The following is a 27,635-nucleotide window of genomic DNA, read 5'->3' as shown; positions in this document are numbered from 1 at the left end:
TCTCAATTGTTTTCTGTTCCAAATCCTTCAGAGCTGTTAGAAAAACAATAGAGTCCATCACTAGGCACCACTGCATTCTGATGTTGCTTAGGATCATTATTATTTATATATTGCAATCAATGCACAAATACCTTTTGTGGGAGACAGTTTTTAGACATTCTTTCCTTCCATATAACTCATTTTAAAGAAACTTTATTAATAGCAGTATCAGACCCTGAGTTAAATTTTGTCTTTATTAGATAAATTACATAATGATCCATACCAAAAGGTCACAACTGGGAATAACAGAAATTTTCATCCCCTGACATCACCACCAGCTACATCTTCTTGTATCAAAGCAGTTCTATTTCTAATTTTATTGGGATAAAAAGATACTTTTCATATCATATAAAAACAGAAAAGTTACATTATATACACAAAACATATACAGGGATAGATTAGGAGGCAACAGACTCATAAATATATGAAGTGTATAAAACTGCCAAAAATATGTGGGAAGATAGGAAGATTTCTTTGTAGAGATTACATCTATGCAATTATAATTTAAACAAGATAGAAACCTCATTCTTACCACTGCACAATATGAAGTTTTTACATTGTAATGCCCACTTGACTGTAGCATTCACTGCTCTTTTAACAAAACTAACTTGCTTTCAATGCTTCAAATTCATTAAACCATGAGATGTCCAGAAAGAGATGCATTCCAATATACAGAAATTAATTTGAATTTTTTACAAATTAATTATATTGAATTATTTGCCCTGAGAGCACCCAGATGGAAGTATTTGCAAGTTCAAGCCTACTTAATCAGTCTAATTCTTAAGTTCACACAGTCTTTGTGTTAATCCCAGGCTGATTACTTTGTCTTATAACAAACCAGCAGGATTGGCATGGGTGTAACAGCAGTTGGGGGCCTAAATTAGCAATGACCTCTCATCAACTCAGCCCCAATAAAGTACTTTGCACTAAGGTTATTATCTTTCCTATTTGGCTGCTATCTGCACTGAGAATGCCATCATTAAGAATCTGTCTTAGTGAACGGGATGGTACTCTACTCAGCCTGCCAATTTAAACAAGTGCCTCAGAATCAGCAGTGCATCTGAGACATTTATTCTGGCTACCTAGGTTTACAAGAGAAGCAGTCAAAATTACAGTATACATATCAGCTGTAAGAAACAGAAACTCAGATACACTTCCATCAAGGAAACCAATGATAACAAAACCATTTTCAAAACCATTTCCAAGGTTAAATTTCACCATGTGCCAGAATGGGGCAGGATTCTCCCTAGTATGTGTGAGTGGATGAAACACATCCACTCACACATATTAGGGAGAAACAGGAAACTTGCGTTAAATTAAATTGTAATAAATGCAGGTTGACTGAGAACAGATCTTCAAGATGTAAGGCAAGGCCTTACTGTGGAATCCGTTTCTGGTTAGCTATGGGTAGTTTTAAAAATCTGTCATCAACATGATTTGCATCTCTTGTTGAGGTGTGTTTGGCCTGTAACTGTAAAATTACAGCCATATTTAAAATCTCTCTACCACCACAACCCCATATTTGGGGGCAACTTAGGACAGGGTAGTGTCAAGTTATCAACACAAAGTTTAAAAGACCTTTCCTTATGGAGAGTCCTAGTTATGCAGCCAAGGATTACCAATAGCATTGTTTCAAGGAACAACATAATTAAAGTTGGGTGAATTTCCAAAGAGAATAACCCTAAATTGCTCCTCTGTATATTTGCTATCTAATAGGAACTGCTATAGAAATTTAGATCAATACAATGAAAGACTTAGCAAAAAAGAGAGTGAGCAAAGGCAGTAAGTAGAAGAAAAACATGGTTTGTGGGATTCAGAGCTCCATATAACATAACATCTTGTTTGTTATTCTGCCAAAGGAGATTGAGCTATACTTTGTTTCTTTCAACACCAAAATACTACATCTATACTAGACATATACACTTTTTAAAAAGTTTAACTGTCACAGTGCTCCCAAAAAATTATGGGAAAGAACATAGAGCAACGATCACTTCAGCTGGTAATATAGCCACCTTATACCAATTGGTGAACATGGATGTAATTTTTACTACTAGTTTGTGATCTTACATGGATATAAATAGCTTAGAAAAAAGGATTTTCCATATTTTTTTAGGGTAAAGCTAGATGACTATCCACATGATTTCAAAGTGTGGTTAGGCTGGCTACCTCTTTGTTTACAAGAAGCAGGCATCCAAATCAGGGTCATGGGGAGGGACATTTTATCCTTGTCCAAGTTTCATCCTGCTGAAAATCCCTTTCCAAAGTGGTGGAGGGTGGGATTTCTATCAGCAAAACAATTCTGGAACAGAATATTAGTGCCCTACCCCTTACCTTCAGTCCTAATCGAGATCAGGAAGCCTGCATCTTAAAAAAAATGCAAAGAGATATAACTTGTCTAACCATTTTTTTTAAATTAGAGTTTTTAGTTGTATTTACTTTTCCCTATATATAGAACATATAAAAGGAAGATTCAATTCCTAGCTTTACAGTGATGCTATAGGTCAGTCTTCTACAACCTGCTGATTCAGATGTTAAACTATAGTTTGAATCATACTGGCTGAGCTCACTTTAAGAAAGACTACAGGCTGAAAGAAGGAAGATTCAGAATGAAAGGTGAAAGGTATGAGACAAAAAGAAACGGGAGATTTAACTGTAGTCTTCTACAGGTTGCAAAATTGTAAGACATAAATAACCGTAACCCAAATAGCATAAAAACCATAATGCACTTCTCTAGAGAACTGGCCTGACCTTGGAAAGCTTCCATTTTATAGGAAGGTACCAGTAAAATAGGACAAAGCTGCACTGAGGACAAAAGAGGTTAAACACAATCCTATCTTCCTTGAGTCTGTCTAAGCGCTGGGCTCAAGAGCTATTGCAGATGCCAGCAAATGAGAGTTCAGAACAATTTTTTTTGCTTTTCACTAGCTCCTTGACCCACATATTTTTTCAGTATAGACTGTTTTGTAAGAAGAGAGAATGAGAGAGAAAAACAAATCCCTCTTTCAAAGATATCCAAGTTACCCCAGTCCAAGATATCAGTCTCTGCCAGAGGAAAAAGTCACTTTCTAGCACCAGCATGAACATTCTTTTTGCCTGGAAGCAAATAATTTGCCACTTGCTATACACCAAGCCTCTGCCCCTTATTAGTATAATGAAACTTCCACAGCTTTAATCTGGAAGCTTTTTCTCTAAGAAAAAGAAAAGAGAATGGGACAAGAATTCAATTCAATGTCTGATGCGACTACTCCTCTAAGGTTAGGAAGCAGCAATGGCTGTGCCACCACTTAGTTTCACAATCATCTGTTGACAGTCATTGCAGGAACGCATGTCGCCAACCTTCTCCAGTGTGCGAGCTGCTTCTGCTAGCAGGATAGCACGCTGGCCTGGAGATGACAGAAAAGACAGGGGGAGGTAGCGGCAGGCTAGTAGAATGGCTGTAGCTCGTTCTCTTTGCCCAGGAAGGACATCCAGCTCACCTAAATATGAAAAGAAAAGTCTAACAGTAAAAACCTTACTAATGAATATATAATAAACATTTATAGGCAATAAATCCATTGTAGGAGTTACTGAAATAATAAACACACTGTGGTAAGTAGATGACAATTTGGCTGCAAGAAAAAAAAAGGTTGGTCCTGTTTAACTACATAAAAAGCATTTCCCAACACTGCAACAGCAAAACCTGAGAATCCCAGGTTTTATCTGTCAGTAATACCAGATTTAAATGCAACACACCCTGAAGTTACATAACAGCAAGGCAGAAGGATATACACAGAATGCATACAGGTAGGTCATGATTAGTGTGAGCACAAATAGTGCAAAATTTGATTTAGTTCAATGTATAAATTTATACCAGGTCACATTTAATGCGACCCAAAATTCAGTTTGTGTGAGGCTAGTGCATATGCAGTTGAGGCTAGCGCATGCACAGTTGCCATTGGGGTTTTAGACGCTAATTGTGCAAAACGGAGAAAAAGAAGGTTCCATTTGAGGAAAGCTCAAAAAAGAAGAAGATCCTTTAGAAAAACTACAGCAGAATACAGGAGATAGCAGGTGCGCTTTGGATATAGGTTTATATTCTTTTACTGTTATACAGCATTTCATTAATAAACATATAAAATTATGTTTAAAATTTTTAATTGTCCATTTCCATTGAGCTGGAACCAATTACCCTATTTTTCATAGAAATATCACTTTGAATAGTGCAAATTTGAATAATGTGACCATTTCGTGGAATTCATTAACCACATTAATCAAGACCTACCTGTACATCAAAATCTCAACAAACCATCAATCTTCTTTGCACCACTCATTTAGTCTCTTGCCAATAAGAGAACTAGATCCTGAATAGATTCTCCATGAATCATATGGTCAATTTATGCACTTCTGCACTTATTCATTCTTCTGTTCCCAAGCACCCCATTTCACCACCTCACCCAGCCAAAAATACCATTGCATGCAACTGGTACAGGACCTCCTCTTGGCTAAGGCTGGATGTGTATGTAATGGAGTGCTTGAGAACAAAGAGCTTTATATGGGCACGGAACAAAGTAGCATGTGCCAAAACAAAGCTGTCAGCTTATCTATCTTTTGTTCTGAGTGTAAAATACCAAAAATGGTTGTTATGCACTCAGAATAATTCAGGCTTGAAGCATTTGGTGCCCCTTACCTACAACTCTCAGAGAACTCATAGGTAAACCAGAAACTAGGGCATCCCAAACTGAGATCAGCCAACATCCCAAATGTAGCAGCTTTGTCCTGTTAATTTTTACAATTGTCCTGTTAACTTTTACAATTGGGCATAACCCACAGAATCATTAACAATCTTTTTGTTGTTGTTATCCTAATATGTTTTCTTTAAATATGTGAATTGTTAAAATCCATGGAGGAAGAGATGTTTCCCATTATCAGTTCCCACCTCTCTAAATCATAGGAGCAGCTTGCCCCACCATATCCCCCACTGTTCAGGAGACAAGAAAGAGAACAGCACAAGAACCTACTGACCTTGCTTGGTACTCTGGGGGGTCCGACGTCTGAGACTATGCTCAAGCAGCTGATGAGTACGTGTAGGGCTGGCTCCCGCCATCAAGCGCACAGTGGCCTCATGCAGAAAAACCTAGAAAAGTAGTAAAAGTTTGAGATGCTGTGAGGAGGTCTTTAACAGACAGACTTGGAACAATCACTGCTGTTCTTATAGATTGGCCAGATGTCCAAAATTATGGTGGCATTTCACAGATTTTAAAGTTTGTCCTTTATCCACATCCACCCTCTGGCAGATTCACCTACTGTCTTCTGTGTTTGTTCTGCTTGTTTTCCCTCCCACAGAACTACCATAGTTGACCTGCAAAACTCTCCACAAATACTAAAGGGCGGCAGAGTCTGAATGTTCTGTAGTTCTTTGCTGACATCTAGTGGTCATTAAAATTTTGCAGCCCATATATTATTGTAGTCCCAACTCTCCCATGGCAGAGGGCATGATGCAGGTGCAAGGCTGACTTAGCTGGCCTCTAAGGAGTTCATGCTGAGAAGGCAGAAGGATCTGGGTGGGAAGTGGGGGAGGCAAAATAAATGGTGAGCCATACAGCAAGGTTTTTAAACCACTGTCCTCTTTTCTTATTTTATTTTATTTTAATGGCCACCCTATACTCTTAGCTGCATTCTGCTTGTTTTTTTGATGTTATTGTAGAAACCAATGTAGAAAAAGTAGAAAGCTAGGAAATTCTCAATTCATGTTACAACTATATTACAAAAAAGGCCTTCTGGTGAACAAAGCATGTGCACACAGACACAAATATAGTTACAGAATTGTTTTAAGGATATAAAAGAATGTAAAATATTTGAACTTTCAGAAAGCATCATCATCATCACCACCACCACCACAAAGCTTACAATAGAGAAGTATATCCAGAAGAAACATTAACAATCTCAGATATGCAGATGATACCACTTTGATGGCTGAAAGTGAAGAGGAACTGAGGAGCCTTATGATGGTGAAAGAAGGAAGTGCAAAAGCTGGTTTGCAGCTAAACCTCAAAAAAACCAAGATTATGGCAACCAGCTTGATTGATAACTGACAAATAGAGGGAGAAAATGTAGAAGCAGTGAAAGACTTTGTATTCCTAGGTGCAAAGATTACTGCAGCTGCTGACTGCAGTCAGGAAATCAGAAGACGCTTAATCCTTGGGAGAAGAGCAATGACAAATCTCAGTAAAATAGTTAAGAGCAGAGACATCACACTGACAACAAAGGCCCGCATAGTTAAAGCAATGGTGTTCCCCGTAGTAACATATGGCTGCGAGAGCTGGACCGTAAGGAAGGCTGAGCAAAGGAAGATCAATGCTTTTGAACTGTGGTGTTGGAGGAAAATTCTGAGAGTGCCTTGGACTGCCAGAAGATCAAACCAGTCCATCCTCCAGGAAATAAAGCCAGACTGCTCACTTGAGGGAATGATATTAAAGGCAAAACTGAAATACTTTGGCCACATAATGAGAAGACAGGACACCCTGGAGAAGATGCTGATGCTAGGAAGAGTGGAAGGCAAAAGGAAGAGGGGCCGACCAAGGGCAAGATGGATGGATGATATTCTAGAGGTGACGGACTTGTCCCTGGGGGAGCTGGGGGTGTTGACGACCGACAGGAAGCTCTGGCGTGGGCTGGTCCATGAAGTCACGAAGAGTCGGAAGCGACTAAACGAATAAACAACAACAATCCAGAAGAAAACCCATATTAATCACCACTGCAAAGACACTGCTAATATGTTTATGAGAAACAGATTCTGGTCAGAGCATTTTGTTCTTCTGGCCTACAATACCATGCAGGGACTCAGGGGAAAACTAATATGCAAGTATGCAGAAAGCCAACATTTTCTCCCTCTTAAGTTCTCTCAATACCATCCACAGACTCTTCCCTTTCTTTTTCTATATATATAATTTTTACTAAAGAATTTTTTTACAAAGTTAAAAGATAAACACAAAGAAATATAAAATAAAAATAAGTTAAAGAAAAAAGTGTTGAAAACAATAGAAAAAAAAAATACTTAAAGAAGCCACTTCCAATCTTCTTTACAGCAGTTATAGACATACTTAATACCATTTCCCTCCCTTCAAGATTATGTAACATAGTTCCCCTTCTCCTCATATACAGCCCTTTTCAGTTGGTAAATCCAGAAATCACCAGTTCATTTTTATCCATTTTCAGCAAAAAGTCCATAAAGGGTTTCCAATCTTACAGAATCTTACCTTTCGGTAAGCGAGCCGGAAGCTATTTGCTAGTTTTCGCAGGCTGCCAAGATCCCGCTGGAATCCAGTCAGCTCAGAAGCAGAAGCATGGCGGGTGTCTCCCAGGGCTAGGCTAGAGTTTGTCTGTTTCTGCCACAGAGTGGTACGGAGAGACAACAGTAGATCACAGGCCAGCAGCTGGATCATCTGAAGGGGCAGAGCCTCATTCAGTGACAAGCATACCAAAATATTCAAACATCAATAATGGCTGGGGTGGGGCAGGGAGGCAGCAACTCTGCCTGGAAATCTCTGGTGGTCACAGTCAAAGTTTTGGACAACCACATGTGACCCAGGAATCCCAAAAGCCATGTCCAAGTTATCAGAATGCACAATACTTTTTAATAATAGCCATTATTATTACTATGTACTTATATTTATTATAAAAACTAAACAATGAACAAAAATAAAGAAGTATCAATTAAATTAGAATATATTAAAAAACAAGCAGCTACATTAAAAACCTAGGCAACTCTAAGAGAGTTAAACAGGTAATACCTTTACAAGAACATTAACAGAGAAAATAGACCCTATAAAACCTACTAACAATATGTAACTACTTAAATCAAGTAAAACTAAGCAATATGCAACATAAAAATCAGAGGCCTTTCACCAGGGCCAGTCCTGAAGCCTCAATCAGAGGAGCACCCCTTTTCCTCAGAATCTAACAAAAAAGATTCAAGCTCAGATTTAAAGACAGAAAACCAGTATCTTCAATTGTGTTAAAAAGAAAACCTCAAGTCAGCCTAGATCTGAGTAGTCATCTCAAAGATATTTACTGTCAAATAATATTAAACTTCCTTATTATAAATACTCACAGCACCGTCTAACAAATATTTGTTAACCAATTTTTGTTTGCTGTTTTATTAGTGCTTTGTGAATTTCTACTTTAAGAGTGAATTTGAAATTTAAATAGAGCAATAGTGAGACCTCAGTGTATTCATCTGAAATTGCAATGATAAGAGACAGCTGAAAACTTGATTTATCTGTGCATATATTGAGAACTTATCCTAAAGAAATGTGCATTTGTCCCAACAATTCCCCAGAAACAGAAAGCAATACAATCTTGGATCAGAACAAAAATAGCATAAAGCATCAGCGTTCACAGAACTAAAATATGGTAAGTCCTCTGATGGCAAAAGAATGCTTTTTAATCACAGAAGCATACAATTTGATTAATTTACTTTATTCTTTCAAAATACAAGCCATAAGCAAAACAGTTACTACCGTACAGCAGTTATAATCTGTTTGCCTTTTTATTGCCATGTATTCTTCGGCTTGCTTTCCTGAACCATTTCAATCTACAATATTGACTTTGAATATATTTCTTGCACTTGATCTCTTTTTGCAGGGCACGGTGATCCAGATTTCACAGATTAATCTGCAAGAAGGTTGGTGAATTAAATACTCCTTCCTACCTTTGGATAGAAGGCTAGATTAAATGGCCTCTTAATCCATTTAAATCTTTAAACAAAGTTCCTAAGAATTCCCTCCCATGTCAACTAAAACTATGAAAACCAAGGCTCAGGAGACTCGACCTGTAGTGCAGAGATAAGGCATGCCTCTGAACTGCACTGCAGAAACATTGCATGAGTACTGCCAGAACATGCAATGCAACTACAATGCACTACAGTTGCCACCCAATAGGTATAAACAAAGAGTCTGAACTTACAAAACCCAAACTGCACTTAGCATTAAAAACAAGGATAGGAAGAAAGAGCCTATTTCATGATGCAGAAGTTGAACTCTGTTCTTAGCTATTGGAGATTAGTGTTCTTAGCCTTCTGTGGGAATAATTCACTTAGGGGGTATAATGCAAGAGAAAAAGGAATGGGTCAAGCAAGCACTTGTCCTGTTATTTGGGCAGAGCAAATGGACTGGGAACAGATGCCATCCTCACCTACTTTTCCCTTTGGAAACAGGAACAATGCAGTGTATTTGCTGCACTGGAGGAAGGCTAGAGAAGGAAGAAGTCTCTTCTCTGGTTCACTGGTGAATAAGAAGAAGCATACTAGACTTTCAATCCCCAAAAGACATTTAACAGATCACAGATAAAGAAAATGGCTTAATAGTTGTCTTGGTTCAAGTAAGCATGTATGACTTACATTGTTGAGACCTGTGCTTGGGACCCCACTGCTCATGTTGAGACTATTCCAGAGATGAGTGCTAGCTCTTTCACAATGACTAAATGAACTATGCTGCCCATCTGTCTTGCTAGACAAGAAGACATTCATGGCTTTGCATATATGGAAGATAGCTCGCACAAGGGCATTCCTAGAGGTAAGTAGGAAGGAGAAGAGACATAGCAAGGAACATGATTAATGCCTTTAAAGTATTGGGAACAGTACATCAAGCCTTTTTTTAAAAGAATGTATCTCCAGATACTTTGCTATATAAACTGCTCTGGTATACTGTATATATTCCTTAAAAGTGCTAACAAGAGCCATATAATGAATCACCACTAGCTAAAGATATTAAAAACAAGTACTGTATAGTAGATTTCAAGAAAGGACTGGTATTTTGCATCCACTACTCCTAGGCACGCTTGGGATACCCAATTCCGAAATGTTTCGGGTTAACTTAAAAACTATTTGAAGAAATAAGTTCTAATTTAGTTTCATGGCACCCAGCACAGATTTGTCATATGATTATGAGAGATGAAAGTTAAAGATTAGGAAACTTTCTATTTTGTTATGCCCTTTTAGACTTCAGACACAGAAAGGCACAGTTGTACAAACAATGTAAAAGACCACACACTCCATCATCTCCAAGCATTTAGGAATTCGTTCCACGTTGATAAACTGAGATTTCACAGCTGAATCATCACCCTTGAGCCAGCTAATTATCATTGTGATTGCTGATGACCACCATCTGCAGACTACATCAGGACCTATAAAAAATGAAAGATCGTTAAGGGCTGCATATCTCTCTCTCACAAATACCAATATACCAAATACCAATACCAGATGTCATGAGTAAGGATGGCGAGCAGGGGGCTCCCATCCAGGCTGTAAAGCGCATGCGTAGCACTGAGGAATTAAGTAGCCATTCCAAGAGACACAGATCGGGACCGCCTTAACCTTTGGGGTTTATATGTCTGGGTTTTTCCCACGCTTCTTCAGTTTGTTAGGATTTTCCTGTTATGTAGCAGCAATAAAACACTAGAGACCTGTTCCTTGTCTCAGCGTGGTTCCTGGCTGTTAGGACACCAGCCTTTTAAAAAAATGAATTCAGTTCAGGAAACAAAAAATAGAGCCAAGAGGTAACTATGGGGAGAATGTAGACTTAACTCATTTTTCATTCTCTGTTGCTCTATATTCCCTTTTTGATCTTGTGGACCTATTTATAATTTTGAGATCATACTGTGGATGTGGAAGCAAAATAGCTACTGAGGGATTTGTCCATTCATTGATTACTGGTAAAGCTATCTGTCATCTGTGTCTCTCATAGGATGCTACCTATTACCCCTGTCTACTTTCTTTTTCTAGGCAGGTGAGCACATTTCCAAACAAAGCACAAGCAGCAACCAATCTTATTTTCTAAGAAAGCTTGTTGGCATTTATGAGGGAACAAGAAGAAATCTCTGAAATAAAGATTATGCTAGAGACACCTTGCCTTCCTATCCATCAGCTTCCCATTTTTATTTTATTTTTTTAATGTAAAAATTCAGTTAAAGTATGGTGCCCAGCAGATAGCATCTGACATGTTTGCAGGCATACTAGTGCCCTGGGGGGCAAAAAATTCAGTCTTTCTTCATGCACTTCAAAATTTGCCACAGGAAGGAGAGCTGTAGGAGAAAGACAAATTGAAATAAGAAAATGACAGAAACTTGTGCAGATCATTCCACCACATGATTTTACTGTAAACCGCCCAGAGCCCCTCTTTTGGGGGAGATGGGCGGTGGCTAAATGTGAATAATAAATAAATAAATAAATTCCATCTGAAAGCTGATTTTCTATTTTAAAAAACAACATTCAGTCTCAGTTAAAGATACTTAGCCATTTAATCAGTCAGATGATGATACCAGGACCACAAAACAAAGGATGTACAAGTTCTGAAAGCAAACTTTTGACCTGCCCCATTCAAGACTTACAACATTCTAGGAATCTGAATAATGTGACACCTTGTTCATATGAGAAAACTATAAAGGGTAATTTCCAAACACTGACTGACTAAGCCTGTCCAGATCTCACTGGAAACTCAAAGCATCTTATTATTACCAAAGTATTTCTTGGTGAAGCTTGCTTTATGTCAAGTAGGCTTAATATCTGATCACTGGAATAAAGGGAGGGGTGCAAGAAGTGGTCCAAGAAAACCTACGTTTGAAACTGACGAAGTGTGTTAGGCAAAAAACAAGGATCTTATGAGTCTGTTCCCTTTTTTTATTTGGTCAAGACACAACCTTGAACCTTGGCCTGCAGAACTAACAGCCAAACACCTGCTGCCATTTCTCACATATAAGCTGTTTGGCCAACTAATAAGAGTGAAAACAAATATCTGGCCAAGTCAGCAGAACAGCCAGACAATAGTAATCAAGGTATGTACCTGCTCTTAGATTAAATAATTCTTTATTTATCTCATTTGAATGAGATATGACTTACTGAATCATTAAACACTTCCCTGGAGGAGCAACTGAAATGTGACTAGCATGAATAGTGGTAATTCAGGGGTGTCTCCATCACTCAGAAAAAAAGGGGGGGGCACACCTGATCTCTCTTCCATTTCTTCTTCTGTTTGGTTCAATAAGGCTGCAGTTGTTTCTTTTTAGCATTAGAAAGAGCTATTAGACTGAAAAAGTAGTCTCATGATGCGCTTTACCATTATTTCAGAAAAAAATATATTGGCCAAATACATAATTGATCAATTATGATATTTAATCAAATGTATTGAGATTATTAATATATAGCTGAAATACGTATATGGAGAGAGATTAGATAATGCAAATGGAGATAAAAGCAGAGGCACCAGCAGCTCTGCAGAAATACCATTTCCATCAAGCTATTCTATCAATTGTCACCTAGCAGCATGGCTGAAATAATGGAGAAGGTGTAGCACACTCCATCAGTTGAGACTCATGCTTTGTTTTTAAATCCAATTAAATTATTATTAAATTATTGTCATAATGTTGTAAATTAGTGCTGAGTTTGCTTTCCTTCCTTCCTTCCCTCCCTCCCTTCCACCTTCTTCTTCTGTGTTGTGTTTAGTTGTTAACTAGATTGCAGGGAGGTAATGTATTATTAGTGGTATGTAGGTCACTCTGATAAACTTTGAAATTGAACAGTGGATAAAAAAGCAAAATAGAATATAAAAGATTTAACACAAGCAGCAATGCCAGCCCGGCACTGGACACCTGCAGATACATTCAGGATGAGAGAAAGATGAAGAGAGAGAAGTTAAGCATGAAAACCACTGAACAAGTCTTATATTTTCACACATACCTAGGGCAGACTTCAGCACAGAATTTCCAGAAAAAGGTGGTATCCCACTTCCCAAAGAATCCACAAAAGAACTTAGTAACTTCAAGTATTCCAAAGCATTAGAGAATTCACTGCAAACAACAATATAAAGTCAGACTTTTAGTAGTTAGGATAGTGTATATTTTTACAATGAATCATAACAAACTGATGTTTGTATTTTAACACACTTTTAAGGATGACCCAATTCATCCTCTGTACAGAGGATAGCTATCACATTCACATCCACATTCTGATGGGTAAACAATGTTTACCACGGTAATCTCACTCTTGCAGCACTGTGCCAATTTTTTTTATGTGACTTTCTCCAAACAGAGATAACTTCATGATGAATCTTGTCAGATGAGTACTTGCTACCCATGGATATTTCAATGATAAGTATAAGCCGAGATGGTAAAACTACGTAATGTTGGGCTTCAGTCCCAAATATTATGTCCAATGGATGGAAATGACAGCAAATGACAACAAACTTATTACTGCCCACCATGATATAGGCTCTTACACTTTATGCACTTCGTATGCTATATGTTATTTGCAATTTGGAGAAACTGTTTAGAGAGACTGCTTTGCCATATATTCATTTACTATTGTGGATGATACAATCTAAGTGATGTATTATGAACAAAGCAGTACTCATGTTTTTCTTCCAATGTTGGGACTATAGGTGTTATTAGGGCAGACAAACAGAATCCTCCAGTATTTCCGAGAAAACTGCTAACAGGACCCAAATGCAGCTCACCAAGGCTCTTCATCATCATGGCTTGTAGCCCCTTTGGGAATCTGAGGTTTCACAATAGATTCAACAGCTCTCTCCAGTAGGTTTTCACAGAATGCCTGGTGTACCTGTGCAATGGGATCAGCTGTAGATGCAAAGGCAAAACAATCAGTTTACTACTTCATTCACAAGTCCAACAATACTTCAGGAGTGTAAGCCTTTCTTTTTTTTTAGATAGAAAACTATATTGCAGAAAGAATGCCAGTTTATAGAAAACTGTCCTCTTGATTGCTTTCACAAATTCTTTTAACGTTAACAGCTTTTAAACCAAAGGAGGTACAAAGCTAGTAGGAGAAAGAGAATGCATACACATAAGGACTGTATCTGTATAGTAATACAGATAACAGGCTTAAGGAGAATGTCTTCTCTAGCCTACTGAATCTCACCTGGGTTCCTCTGAGTGGAGTACAGACTGTCCTTAGCAACAGCTTTCACTGTCCAGTTCCGTTCCACAAAAAATTTTTGTCCCAAAGGATGGCACAACCAGCGTAAGGGGTCAGGGATGTCACTATGCTCAGAACTACACAAGCTCTGAGCTTGACTTAAGAAATAACTCTGAGAAGAAAACATGCAATATTTGACTGAAAGTTAGCAATCCATGGATGAAATTTTGATATACCAACATAGAAGTCACTTCAATTTATTTTAGATGCAAATCCAGAACTATACTTTAAATATGCCATGTATTTAACCTAATACAGGTAGTCCTCACTTAGTGACCACTCGAAGTTACACCTGTATTCTGCCTATCCGCCTGCCTGCCTGCCCATACTCCGTAGTGCCCACACACAGTGCCCATCTGCCCATACTCCATAGGCCCCACACATGCCACCCGCCCGCATGCCCATATTCCATAGCACCTGCCCGCCTGCTTGCCTGGGATGCAGTTTCAGCAGTGTAAACAAGCATTTCTGGATTCCCACTTCTTCCCATGTTGCAGTCACATGAGGTCCTTGCTTAACAACAGCAACAGGGACTGCCAGGATTGCCTTCGCACTTTACAACTGCACTGCTTAGTGATGGAAATTCTGGTCCCAATTACTGTCATTAAGCGAGGACTACCTGTACTGCTAAGTGGTTAAAATAAAATCCACGTACTGCCAGGAAGCCCAGCTTGCCACCACAGCGAGTCTTCAGGCCAACTGCAGCAGTTAGATGAATCTCTGCCAGTGTACTTGGTGAAATCTTCTCCTCTGCACATTCTGCCAGGTTTACAGCGCACAGTGCCATGTGCAATCCTGAGTAAGCTGAACTGGACGGAAGCTTACCTGCACCAGAAATTTAAAAAGTAACATCACTTGTACCCCGTCATGAATCATCTTGTACAAGCGATGCACTGCATGGTTTTATTTTAGCTACTGAAACTCAGTAGCATTTATTTATTGCAGTATTGCACAATGCCCTGCTATGCAAAATCTTGCATTATCAAAAATGAGGAGCACTCTGTAGATTCTAAGAAGTAAAATTATTGAAAAGCAAACTTTTTCTTTATTTTGCCAAGAAGACTAAATGAACTGTATTTCTAGGCAGTCATCAGGAGTCAAGCTCAACTTGAGGGAATCTTTAGCATTTAAACCACCAAGTAGTTAATTTCTTTTTTCATCTACCTGTAATATGGAGTTGATGAAGTTTATGATATGCTAATGCTGCATCTCGTGCACTAGTTTTGGCTTCATCTTCAAAACCAACAGGAGTCTCAGTTGCTTCTCTCTGCTGTGATGTCCTCTTTAGCAGCCAACGCACTAATCTCGATTTTTGGAGACTGTAACGAATAATATTCCAGGAAAGGCTACAGACCAAGTCAAAACAAGAAGTAGGCAATGCTCGGCCCAGGGCAGAAAGACAGATCTGCAAATTTGATGCAGCAGCGGCAAAGTCTCCCTGCAAACAAAGGAAGAAAAATATAGGCTAATGTTGAAAAGGAGACATTTGAGAGTTTCATGATTTCCCAATCTTCAGAATATTCTTAGTCATCTTGAAAGATATAAATTTTATTCTCCATCTTCACACATTCTTAAACTTTCTTAATCCTTTTTGACAACCCTCATTCTTATTCAGATTTTGGAGAGTCCAGTAACCAACATTTGTGTTCTCAGCCAGTGATAAACCAGCTAAATGGCCATCATATTTCAATATCCCATAAACTTCAGTTCTCTCTCTTTCTCATCCACATCAACTTACTTGAGCCATAACATATCAGAAGCACTGAAATCTGGATACCTATTATCTTGAAATCTATCAGTTTGCACAGAATATAGTGCTCAGTCCAGTTAAACAAATTTTCAAGCAAAGTAATGGGGAAAAATAATTTACTTTTTCTAATTACAATCAGCATTTAAACACAGAAGACATTGTTCAACTCAAAAAGAATAAAAAATGTTTCCCCTTTCCTTTAATTTCAATAGTATCACACAACAGGAATCTCTTATTAGGTGTATCAACTAATTATTTCAAAATTATTTTTACGAAAGTATAGCATTTTGATCCCAATATTATACTAATCTTTTCCCATTTACAACAATTCTATATTTTGTAAATGGACTGTAAATTTTATAGTGCATTTTTATTTTCTTCAAATGCATTATCACACATAAACAAAGGTTGAACTGTTAAGCAGTATCATGAAATACCTTTTATTGGACAGATTATCTCTAACTTGCATGCAATTAACGAAATCTATAGAAACCTGCTCACCTTTATCATTAATTTCAGTTCCAGAATTCAACCTTATTCGCCCTATAGCAAATTACCTATAGAACTAAAACTGAGGATATGATCCAAAAAAGATCTTCAAGGTTCTCCCATATGGAGAGGGACTTCAAAAACCCACAGTTCAAGTATTTTGATAGTAGAATAATAAGATGTAATCCTAAATATTCAGCAGTTTAAAAGACTTGTTCTACATTTTAAAATATTCACTCTTTAGTATATGCAAACTTAGATGAATTCAATACAAATCAATGAGCACAATAACATTTACCAAATGTCAAAGCAAAGAACTACCTCACCTTAGCTAAGTCCAGGTCTGCCTGTTTCCGATGCCGCCAAAAGATCACAGAAGAGCGGGAGTGCAGTCGTGTCACTGGCTCTCCATGCACTAATAGTTTTATGAATACACTCAAGATAATAACACCGTTCACAAGCCACAAGATCAAAGTGGGCATCATCCAGCCAAACCAGCCACCTGATTCTAACAGAATTGATCGTGCCGAGAGACATAAATCAGACAAGAAGAGAAGTAACAGTTCACTCGTAAGATAATTATTCTTGAGAGAACCTTGATTATATAAAGAATCATGTTAAACTTTCTTCTCACCCTATTTATTCTTCCCTGAAATAGTACTGTTCCCATGCAGAACTCCTCCCTAAGCATGCACATGCAGGAAAATACCATTTTTACATAAGATAGTGACGTTTGGAAAAAATACACAGCATACATAAATCACAACACTTTCTCCAAAACAAGAACCTAACATGCTTCAATCCATCCCTCATAACAAATGTAACATATACCCCATGATTAAAAAAAACCTGAATGCCATACAACACACAGAAACAACAACAACATCCTTTTAAGTACACAGGTAAAACATACATTCCATTAAAGAAACCTAGAAACATACATCTCAAAGGCTCACAATCCTTTTGCACATCTCCCTGGACATGAGTACCCATTAACTGGGGCAGAGAAATAAGAATGATACAGATAGCAGTACCCAGTCCAATTATTTATAGAGTATCATGATAAAAATTGTAATAACCTTTTAAGGCAGAATACTCCAGAATGTTTCATTACCCAGGTGATCAGAATCTACTGTTGTACCATTCCCTTTCCTTCTTGTCATTTAGTTACTGTGCTTATCTTAAAGAACTTGGAAGATATCAAATGAGCACTATTGGAGATGTACCTGGTTTTATTGCTTGTATATTCCTCTCAGAACCATGATGCACTGTGCTGTAAGTGTCAGGTGTTTCTTTGCCGTCCAAAAAAGATGTTAAGGGATTAAAGGAGAGGCAGAGGAATGTAAGAGCACAAAGCAGCATCCGTGAGCGATCAACCATTCCAAGAGGAACAGGTGGAGAATCAGGTTCATCTTTAACCTAGGCCATGATTGTGGAAGATTCAATATGGAAGAGTTAGTTCTGAAACTCTTAAGACAAATAGTTGATCTAAATTGCACAAGGCTGAGTTTTCAATATCTTCTTTATAGTAGATTTATTCTTCTCTGATTATTATATTATAAAAATATTCCCCCACTGTAAAATCCACACAAAAGGCACTGAATTGGAAACATTAATAAAAGAAAGCCTGTAGATGTATTCATACTTTTCTTCAAGTGGTGAATTTAAAAGACTTGTAAATAACTTAAACATTTACAATTTACTAAAATCACCTTTTATTTCAAATATTATAATGAGATTGATCTTTGATATGCCTAAATATGCTTCTGAAGATCATAGAGCAGTCTGGGAACTAATGTTACTGTTACAGGCTGGCACAGTAAATCATACATGAAAGTACAGGTAGTCCTTGTTTAGTGACCACAGTTGGGATCAGCAACTTGGTTGTTAAACGAAGCAGTGACTAAAGTGAAAATCACATGATTGTGAATGTGCTTATGATTTTACTTCACCTTTCCTTTGCTTTACAGTGTCAGAAGGATACGACCCCGAACAGCTGGGTGAGCCCAAACAGTGGGGAAGGTATCTAGAACTCAACTAGCCCTTTTTCCCCACTCCCCCACCCTTTGGAATGTTGGGATAATTAGTAAGAAGAAAATTACTTTTTGTATTTACAGTCATGGAGAGGAAGGGATTACAAGAGAGTAAGCAGGCATACAATGGGGAATACACATCAAAAGGAATGCACAGGCTGTTTTCCTAGTGCACTTGCCACTGTGAGCCATCAGCTACTTGGGAGGTAAACAAAACCCTTTAGTGTGAAACTGATTAGGGTCTTGTCAATTTCAGGCAGCAGCTGGTTGCTGGTGGGTTCTAATCAACTAATTAAGGTCACAGAGCAGAGCTTGCTAACTTGCAGTTAGGGACTCACTGCAGGGAAAAGCACTCAGGGAGAGATACCTTGTTTAGACAATCTCTCCACTCTGCAAGAGGGGAAAAAGGAAAAAAAAAAGAGTCAGGCATAGGACAATGCATACTGACTGTAATGGCGAACATTTGACTGAGAGACATAGTGAAAGTCATAAATGCAGGTATTGGTAGCATTTAAGCAGTTACTTTTTAATCACTGTCATAACTGCAAACGGTTAATGTCAGAGGCAGTTTGCTAAACGAGGACCTGCATTTTTTGTTTGTTTTTACTCCTGTCAAAAACGATCTGGAAAGGAGGGGGAAAGGCCACATTACTTAAAGAAAGGTAAGAGCTTTGCTGGATCAGGCCAAAGGACTATTTAGCCCAGTACTCTGTGCCATACAGTGGTCAATCAGATGCATCCAGGAAGTTCACAGCAGCCTTACTATTGCTCTTCAGCAGTTCTTTTGAAGGAATATGTCTATGATCAGGAATTAGCATACAACAGTCAAGGCTATCAGCCATCAATAGTCCAATCCTCCATAATTTTTCTAGTAACCTTTTAATACCATCTAAATGGATGGCCATATTGAACTGTATAGTTTAACTAAGCATTGTGTGAAAAAAAAAGTACTTCCTTTTACCAATTCTGCATCTCCCTATATTTTGTTTTAGTTATCCACTTTCTAATATAGTAAGAGAGAAAAAAAATCTTCTGTCCACTTTTTCTGTACCACACACAATGTTTCCATCATACTGTTCTTTATCTGCCTTTGCTCTAAGCTAAAAAAACCAATAGCCATTCTTCATAGAAGAGCAGTTCAAAAGTTTGTCCCTTTCTGCATTTTTTCAGCTATAAAATGTTCTTTTTGCTGTGCAATAACCAAAACTGCATGGTATTCCAAATATGATCACAATACTGTTATTTTTGATACAGCTTTTAATGATTCCCAGAACTCACATTTTTATAGCAACTGCACGCAGGCTTAATAGAAATGAAAAGTATTAATTCATATTTTTTTACTCTGAATTGCGTTTGCTATTTTAAAGTTCTTTACCCAGCTTGAAGGGATGTTTTTTGAGCTCTTTACAGTCCCTTTTCCATTTTACCCCACTGAATAATTTGGTGTCACCAACAAACTTGGCTACCCCATTGCTCACTCCTAACTTAGGAGCCTATGGTGGCAGACTTCACGGAAGGACTTTACATGTTCAAGTACAAAGTATCTATCAGATCATGCCTGTCTGTTACCTGACACAAAAAAAGTCTGAAAACACTGTATCTGTCATATTCCATCCATCAATCCATCCCAGTCTATTTCAACTTCAGTCTGAAATTACCCATATATGATTTCTTTTGCAGATGCCTGTTATTTTTTGTCTGGAAATTGTCCCAAATATCCTGTTCAAGGCAGTGATGGTGTATCGCCAACATTTTGGAAACTAGTATGATATTCACACTGATACTGTGGAAGGCCGTACTCCCTTTGAATGTTCTGGTTTATTGGACTTTATGACTTCTTTGATATAGAGCAAATTACTGCCCCAGTATATCTTTCTCTCTTCTTCTATTTACTCAAAAGATGATGGGACTTTTTAATGGACTTTGGTACAGGATTTTTCACAATGAGAGCTTAATCTGATAAAACTGGAGGATCCAGCGGGTGAAAAAATGCCACTGCTCATTACTGAGTGATTTAGAAGAGCAGATGTAATATGTCAAAAACTATTTAAGATACAACTCTATGCAGACTTTGGTTTCTTTTGTTATTTTTGCTAAGTGTTATATAACATTTTATTATATTCTTCTAATTATTTGTGTGTCTATATTTGATTTTAGTTCTGTTACCTCTTCTGCGATTTAGTAAAAAAAACCAATTAATATTTGGGTTTTGAATCTCACCTTCCTTTTAGAATCATAATATAATCTGATTTTAATGGGAAGGAGATGACAGAACTCCATCTGAATCAGCAAGCATGTACCACCAATGGGATCTTGTGTATGCTTCTCAGTGCAGATTGCCTTAGAAATATTAGCTACCTTTGCATCATCCAATAATGGGCTTCCAGGCTCTGAATCAATTGAATAAGGGGAAAAGCCTGCTGGTGAACCTGAGTCAGAAGCTGGGGGAGACATCAACAGAGCATTTTGATTGAATTCATCCATCTTCAGATCTACATCATTGTCCACCAGACTGCTTAAGTCAAAACTCTTCAACAACTCTGTGAAGAAAGTTCACAAAGATTAACTCATTCCATTCACAGTACCTCATATAATTAAATCCCCCTGCTTATCAATTCTCCATCTATCCACTGAAAACTGCATACCCAATAATATGTCTCATCAATCAATTCAAGAGAGCATGAAATCATTTAATTAACAAACTTGATAGTACTTGCTTCACTTAATTAAAACTATTTAATACTTAAATTAAAACACTTAACTGTTTTTCTGGCTAGACAGCTTAAGGATCATGTTCTCCTGTCGCAGTTTATGATTAACTTGCTGTAGGTATTTAATATAGTCAATGGCCTTCCTCAATACACCAGACTTGTGCATCTGAAAAGAATTTATATGATTATTTATTCTGCTATATTGTGATCTTTCAGCACATGTTTACTTAGCAGTAAGTGTTTTTTTAATTTTGTGTATGTATGTAAGGTAAAGGTAAAGGTTTCCCTTGACGTAAAGTCCAGTCGAGTCTGACTCTAGGGGGCGGTGCTCATCTCCGTTTCAAAGCCTTGGAGCCGGCGTTGTCCCTAGGGACACTTCCGGGTCATGTGGCCAGCATGACTCACGGAACACCGTTACCTTCCCGCCGAAGCGGTACCAATTAATCTACTCACATTTGCATGTTTTCGAACTGCTTGGTGTGCAGGAGCTGGGACGAGCAACGGGAGCTCACCCCGCCGCGCGGTTTCGAACCGCCGACCTTCCGATCGGCAGCTCAGCGGTTTAACCCGCAGCGCCACCGCATCCCTTCTGTGTATGTATGTAGGATGGGGGATTTAGAGTTAGAGCCAGTTTGGTGTAGTGGTTAAGGTGCTGGCCTAGAAACCAGGAGACTGTGAGTTCCAGGCCTCCCTTAGGCATGAAAGCCAGTAGGATGACTTTGGGCCAGGCACTCTTTCTCAGTCCAACCCACCGCAAAGGGTTGTTGTTGTAGGGAAAATAGGAGGTAGAAGTATTAGGTACGTTCACTGCCTTGAGATATATTAAAAAGTTGGGATAAAATTATTATTATTATTATTATTATTATTTAGAGATTTAATCCAATGGACAGTGTCACCAACAAGGATATTATATACCATGTCAATTGCAAACTTGATGTTAAATAGACATCAAATGTTTAACCCTGTTGTACACTGCCTAGGGTTGTTCAGAAAAGAGAGATGGGCAGCTAATTGAATAAATAAATAGATTTGTAGCAAATATTTCTGCTTTTTCAACTAAGCATTTCTTACTTTAGCATCTGTTCCCATGACTAGATCTTTCAGTTCTATGATCTTGTCATTTATGGATGATCGATATCGCTTCTCAATAATATTATGAGTTGTTCGCCTTTCTCCTTCCTTTGGTGGTTCTGGCTGCTTGGTGTTATTAGGCACTTGTTTAATGGGCATCTTCTCCTGCCCTCCCATCACCATGGGCATAGTTGTCAAGATGGCCCCATTGCCACCAACTAAGGTCTAAAAATTCAACAGTGGAAATCAAATAGCAATTAATGTTTCACTTAAAGATCTGTGACCTGGTTTCCATGTGTACAGTTACGAGAAAGATTCAAAGTAGACAAAAGGACATTTGGAATTGAACAACATAAGAAAGAATTTGAAACTGAAGTATGCGCAAATGAGGAACGTGTAATTGCTAAAATGTATAAGCTTTTATTGAAATTTGAAATGGAAGAACAAGTTAAAGAGTGTATGATAAAATGGTCTAAGAACTTTGGTTATAACATAGAGATGTGGCTGAAAGGACTGAAATTCACATTATGTTAAAATTTAATAGATAATTTTTATAAAATGATGTACCACTGGTATATGACATCAGAAAAACTACCTAGAATGTATAAAGGTACTTCAAATCTATGTTGGAAATGAGGAAAACATGAAGGGTTGTTTTATCATGCTTGGTGGACTTGTAAAAAAGCTATAAAATTTTGGGTTCAAATACACATAGCAATACAAAGAATTTTAAAGATTACTATTCAACTGAAACCAGAACTTTTCTTGCTGGGACTAATGGACAGACAACTAGAAAAGACATATGGAAGATTGTTTTTGTACATGGTAACTGCAGAAAGATTAATATATGCACAAAGATGGAAAGACTCTGAAATACCCACAGTGGAAGAATAGTTGGTGAAGATGATAGAATTTGCAGAGATGGCAATATTGACTTAATTAAACAATTAGGGAAAATTAAACAATTAATTAAACAATTTGAGAGATGGCAATATTGACTTAATTAAACAATTAGGGAAAAGACAATAACTTCATTTGTTCATGACTGGAAACCCTTTATGGACTTTTTGCTGAAAACAGAAAAAAAATGAACATGATTTATAGGTTTGATGATTAGAAAGGGTAGATTATGGAAAAAAGGGAGTTATGGTGTAAATTTAGAGGGAGAGGATAAAATATAAATGCATTTATAACTGCTGTAAAGAAAACTGGAAGCCACTGCTTGATCTTTTTTCTTTTCTCTCTTTCTTTTCTGTCTCTTTTATTTTATTTCTTTCTTATTTACTTTTCAATTTTACTTTTCCTTATTTTTACTTTCCTTTTCTTTTAAAAATTTGTATTGTTTTTATTCTGTAAAACAATTCTTCAATAAAAATTAATAATAAAAAAGATCTGTGACTGAAATAAAATTCAGCACTTTACAAAACAACTAGGAAACAGAAGAATGGCTCACAATTCAGCTGTAATGCTTATATTCTGCATGAATTAGATTTCAGATTCAGTTCCTACCATCTCTAGCTCAAGAATCTGGATAAAAAGGCTGGGAAACACCCATTACTGAAATCCAAGAACAGCTCTTACCTACTACAGAACACAAAACAAAGTAGATAAACCAGTGACAATTACAAACAATGCACTTTCCTATGTTCTTAAGAATTCATAAATATTTCTGGACCCCAGTGGAGTAACAATGTTACTATTTAGACATAGTGACAATGGCACTGGTCCTTCTCATGACAGTCATGAACAGTTCATTTTGGGAAAGAGAGAGGTTTCCAACTGCAAAGATAGACCTATAGGCAAAAAGGCCTGATTTGTTAGATAAGAATGAGAGTCTCTTCTTAGTTCAAAAACTATTTTTACGGATGTCTATTTTCTTACAGAGTCTTGCATACTGGGCAAATAAAATGTTTTCAAAATCTGAACAGGTTCTACCTGTTTTGTAAATTAAACAGCTAATTATCTAAATACACACATTTCCCAAGCTGTGAAGAATATGTACGTTTTACAGACCATATCATAACAAAACTATTACCAGAAAGATTAAAAAAACGAATTTAAACTGTACAGTAGTATATATAAAATGCATCATTGTTTTATTGTAAACCAATAGTCCCTTTTGGGAGATGGACGGTGATAAATCTGATTAATAAATAAATAAATAAGTTAATGCAACAGATAAAAACAAATATAAGAACAAGAAAATAGAGGGAAGATCAGGAAGCTATTAATAAGATCAAGAGTTACACTATAATTTAATAGGCCAGAGGAGCAAGAGGTATTGGCCTGGCAAAAAGGGGAAATCAGAATAGGTGCCAGGCTGATATCCTTAGGTAAGATACTCTATAGTAGGAAAAAAGGCTTTTTCTGGTCATCGCTCAGCACACCTCACTTTCTAAAATTGGTCACTTTTTAATTCCAACTAACTCTTTGAAACTATAACTGAAACCTGTTGGGATAACTCCCATGATGGGAAAATAGCAATCAAAGGATACAAAGGAACAGAAGAAACAGAAAAGGCAAAGTTGTACTGAATATTAAAAGGATCCTTTCCTGCTCAGAATTACAAGTAAATGGTCAACTGCGTTAAGTGGAGGTATGAACTCTAAGCAGTACTGCTGTTGATGTCTATTACTGCCTGCTCAACCATGGAAAAGGTGTGGTTCCAGAAGTAAACTTTACATCTTTCAAAGGGACATTAAGACTTTAATTTGTCTGATATCTAGCTGGAAGAGAAACTCTGCTAAGCATGACTGTATTTGCTGACAGTTTCTCCCTGTGACAGTGGAAAAAGGGACAAGATTACTATCCTTGACTTTATATTAATCACTACATAAAACTTAATAAAATGAAAATAGCAGGACAACTGGAGTGAAATGAATGTGTAACACAAGATTTCTTGATTTTAAGAGAAATTAAAACTAAGTGTAGTCAGCTATATATCTTAGACTCCACAAAAGCATATTTTAATAAATTCAGTGATGATAAACAGGATTCCATGGCAGGAGAACCTAATAGGTTGAGAAAAAGAAATTCAAGATGGATGCAAGTTCCTAAAAATATACTAAAAGCACTATTGCAAATAATTTCAATTTGGAAAAAACTGGAAGACAGAAGGATATAGCACTGTGGCGGCACAAAAAGCTTAGTAAAAATTTGAACATATGTAAGAGGACACACGTAAGAGATAAAAAGAGAAACTGGTTACCAAAGAGAGACCTTTCAATAGTTTTCAGAGCTGTTAGCTTCTATAATTCCCGCCCCCTCCCCTCAATATTTACAGATATATTCTGAGGAATTACATTGAAAACAATTATATATGCACAATAAATACACATATCTATTTAGTTATAGGTCTTCTGATCCTTTTTCATTCCAAAAATGACTATATAGGCTCAATATGCCATATTTTTTCCAAGAAGACATATGTACTATAATGCTCACATGCAGTTTTAAGAATCCCTATGAGAAAGAACCCTATAAATAAAAGGGAGAAAGCAATTATTCAGGAAATAAAGTGTTGAGCCCTATGATACCTGCAAAGCTGTTGTCTGGATAGGTGTGGTTATTGCTGCCAGGGCTGGATTCTGAACAGCAGCCATAACAGGACTGCCATCAGTTTTCAATGTTGTTAAGACAAGAGAATCTGTCTTGATTATCTGTGGCTGGACTAGGACCTGGAAGGAGACAAGACAGTAAACATTTAAACACTGGAATGGAAAGTTACGTTATTACTAATTTCTATGTTGCAGTATTGAATTCCACTACGAAAGAAACACCGATAACTACTGTTCCAATATACTTCTGTCCCAGGCTCCCTTCTATATATACCAGAGGCCCAGAGTATACAGCTACTAACCTCAGATACGTTACAACACTATAAGCTGATTTTCAGTGTGGCATCCAATGAATTAATCCAGTCACTTCTCTTTTTTTCAAATTAATGAAATTGGCTCTAAAGAGTATATTCTCCACCTGATAAAAGCTTTTAGAAGTGGAATAAGGAATATTTTATTCTTTGTAATGCTCTCCCCCTCCACCAAACAAAATTGTTGTTATAAAATACCAAAACCTACACTGCTGAAATTAATGCAATAATAGCTTGGATCATCGTCCATTTCTTTCCAAAATTACTCTACTAACTTGTTTCCAAATATCAGTACTGTAATCCCTTTTTATTTTCTTATGTTTATACTTGTTCAAAATGTAGCCATCAGTGACCTATGAGCCTTAGGGATTTCACTGCTTGGAAGCCAAACCATTTATATCAGTGAAGTTATTTCTTGCCTTGGAACAGAATACCAATATACATGCCTCCAAAATGCCCTACTCCCTTTCCTTGCTTAGGACACTAAAAGAACTCACTGGAACCTGCTGAACTTGAGGGGCAGCCACTGCCTGGACAGTGGCTGGAGTTAGCGTCTGGATGGTACCGCTGGTACTCTGTGTCAGCACCCTCTGAGCTTGCATGGTCTGCACCTGCTGCTGGATGGTAACTGGCTGAACTTGGGAGGAAGTCACCAAGCTTTGAACCTGAGGTTGCAGCACTAGAAAGAAGGGAAGAAAAGTCTGAAATCGCTCAAGGGAACTTTGACTTCCACAATAAGGGTTGTAGTCTCTGATCTTTGGTGATAGGCTATGTTTCAACAAAAACGTATAGATAATTGCTGTAGTTTTTTCTAAAAGTTATCATAACCTAACAACTGGTGGTGAGCAAAACTCACCAGAAATATTTTCTATTCAGTTCTAATATGTTACATCAGGACAGTAACTGTCATATTCAATGATACAGTAATTCTTGATTTTTAAATTACGTATTTGCCTACTGATTACTACTCAAGTTTATATTTTAAGCATTATATATTTTATTGATTGTGCTGTTTAATTGTATTTCTTTTAAACAACTCTGAAAGCAGAGCATGTATTTTGACCAAATAGCCAACCTTTATTGCAAAACAATTAAGATTACACACTCTGCATTAGTTTTCATTTTTGTTATTCTTGTCTCTCACTGGCAGCATGGATATGGCTCTAAATAATGCTGTATTCCAGATATTCTTAGCTCTTCTGTGAAGATGAAGGCAAGGAATCCTTACCATAGAGTTCTATGAAGCTGTGTTCTTTATTGGTTTGAAGACCATGAGAGTTACCTTGAAAACTTGTGGCTGCATTTTGGTATATCACAGGTTGCTGAATGATCCGGGTCTGGGGAGAGGAGCTGAAAGTTGGAGTAATCATCACTGTCTGTTGCTGAAGTGGGGGTTGAACTTGGGGACGAGGTTGAAGAGGGGGTGCAGCCCGCTGTGGAGCAGGAATTGTGCCTGTTGACTGAGGGGCCTTCACTTGCACAGCCTGAAGTTGTGGTGGAGAAGCTGCACTAGGAGAAGAGGATTGTAACTGTCCCTGGTTGTAGGCTTTCTGTGAAGTATCTGATGTTCTGTCTCCATTACATACACTGCTGCTCTGGAATGTGCCATATAACTGTTCAGAAAATAAATCTGGAAAATCTCCAACCTGATTGCTGACAAACTGTAGCATTTCTATAAAACAAAACAAAAAATGAAATCTATATGATTACT

At 37.5% G+C, this 27,635-nt stretch overlaps 1 protein-coding gene across 2 annotated transcripts in view; it reads right to left on the bottom strand.

Annotated features, from left to right (window-relative positions):
* Window positions 1–214: 214 nt before the first annotated feature.
* SREBF2 (sterol regulatory element binding transcription factor 2) overlaps window positions 215–27,635 on the bottom strand; it is a 41,094-nt gene continuing 13,673 nt past the window's right edge. The window contains exons 2-19 of one of the 2 annotated variants that reach the window (XM_063308406.1): window positions 27,207–27,596; window positions 26,422–26,603; window positions 25,593–25,733; window positions 22,057–22,281; window positions 21,037–21,151; window positions 20,633–20,814; window positions 17,468–17,660; window positions 16,568–16,749; window positions 15,167–15,440; window positions 14,658–14,827; window positions 13,946–14,114; window positions 13,524–13,644; window positions 12,749–12,858; window positions 10,068–10,200; window positions 9,416–9,584; window positions 7,275–7,460; window positions 5,041–5,152; window positions 215–3,515 (exon numbers count right to left, since the gene is read on the bottom strand). In XM_063308406.1, coding sequence (XP_063164476.1) covers window positions 3,295–3,515; window positions 5,041–5,152; window positions 7,275–7,460; window positions 9,416–9,584; window positions 10,068–10,200; window positions 12,749–12,858; window positions 13,524–13,644; window positions 13,946–14,114; window positions 14,658–14,827; window positions 15,167–15,440; window positions 16,568–16,749; window positions 17,468–17,660; window positions 20,633–20,814; window positions 21,037–21,151; window positions 22,057–22,281; window positions 25,593–25,733; window positions 26,422–26,603; window positions 27,207–27,596 — 3,275 coding nt within the window. In that variant the 3' untranslated portion in view covers window positions 215–3,294. Of the gene's footprint in view, window positions 3,516–5,040; window positions 5,153–7,274; window positions 7,461–9,415; window positions 9,585–10,067; window positions 10,201–12,748; window positions 12,859–13,523; window positions 13,645–13,945; window positions 14,115–14,657; window positions 14,828–15,166; window positions 15,441–16,567; window positions 16,750–17,467; window positions 17,661–20,632; window positions 20,815–21,036; window positions 21,152–22,056; window positions 22,282–25,592; window positions 25,734–26,421; window positions 26,604–27,206; window positions 27,597–27,635 lie in introns of those variants that run through there. The other variant, XM_063308407.1, reaches the window with a different exon arrangement.

Source organism: Candoia aspera, chromosome 7 (assembly GCF_035149785.1).
Source record: "Candoia aspera isolate rCanAsp1 chromosome 7, rCanAsp1.hap2, whole genome shotgun sequence".
In the NCBI taxonomy this organism is placed as follows: Eukaryota; Metazoa; Chordata; class Lepidosauria; order Squamata; family Boidae; genus Candoia; species Candoia aspera.
Note: the sequence above shows the minus strand (reverse complement) of the source record. Positions and strands in the feature narration are given on the sequence as shown.